We start from the raw sequence: 2793 nt of genomic DNA on the forward strand, positions 1-2793 counted from the left end.
TTGTCCCTAAAGCTAACAAAAGTGGGTCCAAAACAATAACAACTGTCCAACACAAATGACTTTTATATTGTTAAATAGAATAATAATATAGGTTGATGACTTGATTCACCTGAAAAGCATAGGCTTTTGGTATAAAATATAGGCTTTGCCTGCTCTAAGAAGATATGGCCAGATCTCATCTATGCAGTATAGTATTTATGCTTACATCATTGCCCACTTCTTTATATTCCTTTGTTTAGCAGCTACTCTTTTTTTATATTCTAATACCATTCACTAAAACTTGGTCAATTTTAACATATTACCTTCTCCCTCCCTCATTTTGTTATTTCTTTTTTTAAATAATCAACTTTCTTGTATCATTTTAATTTTTTTGTGATATTAAATTTATAGAATTTTTTTTTATTTGAAAATGGTGAATTCTCCCCAATTTTAATATTGTTGTTATAAAAAATATTTATTCATTCTTCTATATTTATATTTTTTACCAATTTAATTCTTAATATTTAAAAATAAAAACATAATTATTATTAATTGAGCTGTATATGTTCATAATTTTCAAGGACGGTATCAATAAAATTATAAATACATATGATTGAAATAATTAATTTTTTATAGTTATTAGGTCAACAATTATCAGTGAAATTTAATAAAAACTAGAGAGAGAACTAAAATTTTTAAATAAAATAATAAAAACTTCAACAACAAAAATAAAATATAAAGATTAAACTTTAAAAATAATAAAGAAACATTTTCCAAATTTAAACTGATAAAATACCCTTGAGGGTGGAGAGAAGGATAGTTACAAGGAAGCTTCGGCAAGTGCTGAATAATCTCATTTCTAAATAAACCGCATTAATTAAATTATATAGAGAGAGAGAGAGTTAAAATTGTCAAATTAATCCAACAATCATATGATGGATTAAAAATAGAAGTGGAGCTATATTTTATGATGAGATTGGAGAACAGGCAGTGCATAATTAATTAATACATAATCCACTGAGAGATTAGTTGGTTTAATCAAATAAATAAATAAATAAAACATTTGGATATTATGGGATTTAAGACACATTAGGGGATTTGGGATATCTTGCAATTTCCTACCATGAAGATTACGTCCCCTTCTTTCTTTGACTTTTTTGTAAATCATTGATTATTATAATCTCATCTTTAAGAATGGAATATTTGTTTTAAATGTGCAAGTGCTACACCTAATTGATTGTCCTTAATCTTGTTTTAACATTGGTTTACAGACCATAGAATTCATTGTTTTACTTAAAAAATAAATAAACACAATGAATCCTCGTTGATTGAGAAAGTTTGAAGTGTATCTACAACTTTATTTTTATTATTAAACCAATAGGAAATTCTTTTCAATATTATTGAATTATAGACGGCTTCTCTTATCTGACTTTTCTTTTTCTTTTTTATTTTGATTTATTTTCTTATTGACCCATTTTAACGTTTGTGCTGTTCATGATTATTATAAAATTATTCCAGCTTTAGATGCTTTGAATTGTTGGAGAACCTTAGAGATTGGAGAGTTACTATATAAAGGTAGACAGGCCACGCAATTCATAGTCATAGGCTCTTTTATTTCATATAATTTTCAAGAGAGATGGAGAATTATACATGTGTGGAGAAAAAACTTAGGTTGTTCGGGTTCGAGCTCGATCCGAGTACTAACGAAGGTTGCTCCGTGAAAGGTTGTGCTGAACGAGACGAGAGTGTGAATTCTTCGGCTACGGAAACAACCAAAGAGAAAAGTTCAACGACGGCGGAGGGTGATGACAGGAAATTCGAGTGTCAGTATTGTTTCAAGGAGTTTGCGAACTCGCAGGCGCTCGGAGGACATCAAAATGCACACAAGAAAGAAAGGATAAAGAAGAAAAGGTTGCAACTTCAAGCCAAGAGAGCGAGCCTCAACTGTTATCTTCAACCTTTCCGAAACAGTCTAGGTCTCGGCTCCCTGTTGTACCACGATGCGGCTCCCGGTTACGGTACCGATGCCGATTCCGGTCCTTGCAAAGAATCTCAGATAAGTTTCGGGCAATTGAAGCAAGATGGGTATGTTAATGGCTCGCATCCGTCGAAATGGCACGCTTTGCAGTCTCAGATGATCCCTTTCCAACAAGATTCATCCATGTTCACGTTAATACAAGGTGATCATCACATATCGAGGGGAAAAGGGCCTGTTTTCAAGCCTTCATCTTCTTCGTCGAAGCGAAGCTGTAAATCGTTGGATCTTCAATTAGGCCTCAGCTTGCAGTCTACGATACAGAGTTCCTCAGGTGGTGGTATGTAGCATGTACATATATACGGAGGCATCGTAGCTGTGTCAAATATGTATATCAATACCAAATACGTATCCAACAAAGACACATATCAGGTAGTGTTGAAGAAAACATCAAAAAAGGAACATAAAACAAATATAAGGATATGTTCGGAAACAATTGAAACATGTCTGGACACGATTGAATATAGAATGAAAGTTTTTGTTTTCTTTTTTGTATTTTGTTCTTCTGGCATGTAACCCTAATAGTATATTATTTATTACTTGGAGTGATTGTCGATATACAACAACTTGGACGTTTTTTTTAGAAAGAACCAGTTAAATTTTGCAGAAAATTACAGTGTCTTTTATCAATTGTCAATGGATTCAACATCAGTTTACCGGCAATAATAGCTATCAGTTTTTTATTTCAAGGGCTATCTACCATTGAACAAGATGAACCATCTTTTAATTAATTGCTGTAAAATACAAAAGTTGTCGTTAACCAGTAGACAACTTATCCA

At 32.0% G+C, this 2793-nt stretch overlaps 1 protein-coding gene across 1 annotated transcript; it reads left to right on the forward strand.

Annotated features, from left to right (window-relative positions):
* Positions 1-1576: 1576 nt before the first annotated feature.
* On the forward strand, positions 1577-2525 carry LOC120215077 (zinc finger protein 5-like). The gene has a single exon (XM_039212858.1). The coding sequence runs from the start codon at positions 1616-1618 to the stop codon at positions 2300-2302; it is 687 nt and encodes a 228-aa protein (XP_039068789.1). The 5' UTR covers positions 1577-1615; the 3' UTR covers positions 2303-2525.
* The last annotated feature ends 268 nt before the right edge of the window (positions 2526-2793 follow it).

The sequence above is a fragment of the Hibiscus syriacus genome, unplaced genomic scaffold (genome assembly GCF_006381635.1).
Source record: "Hibiscus syriacus cultivar Baekdansim isolate YM2019G1 unplaced genomic scaffold, ASM638163v2 tig00110114_pilon, whole genome shotgun sequence".
In the NCBI taxonomy this organism is placed as follows: domain Eukaryota; kingdom Viridiplantae; phylum Streptophyta; class Magnoliopsida; order Malvales; family Malvaceae; genus Hibiscus; species Hibiscus syriacus.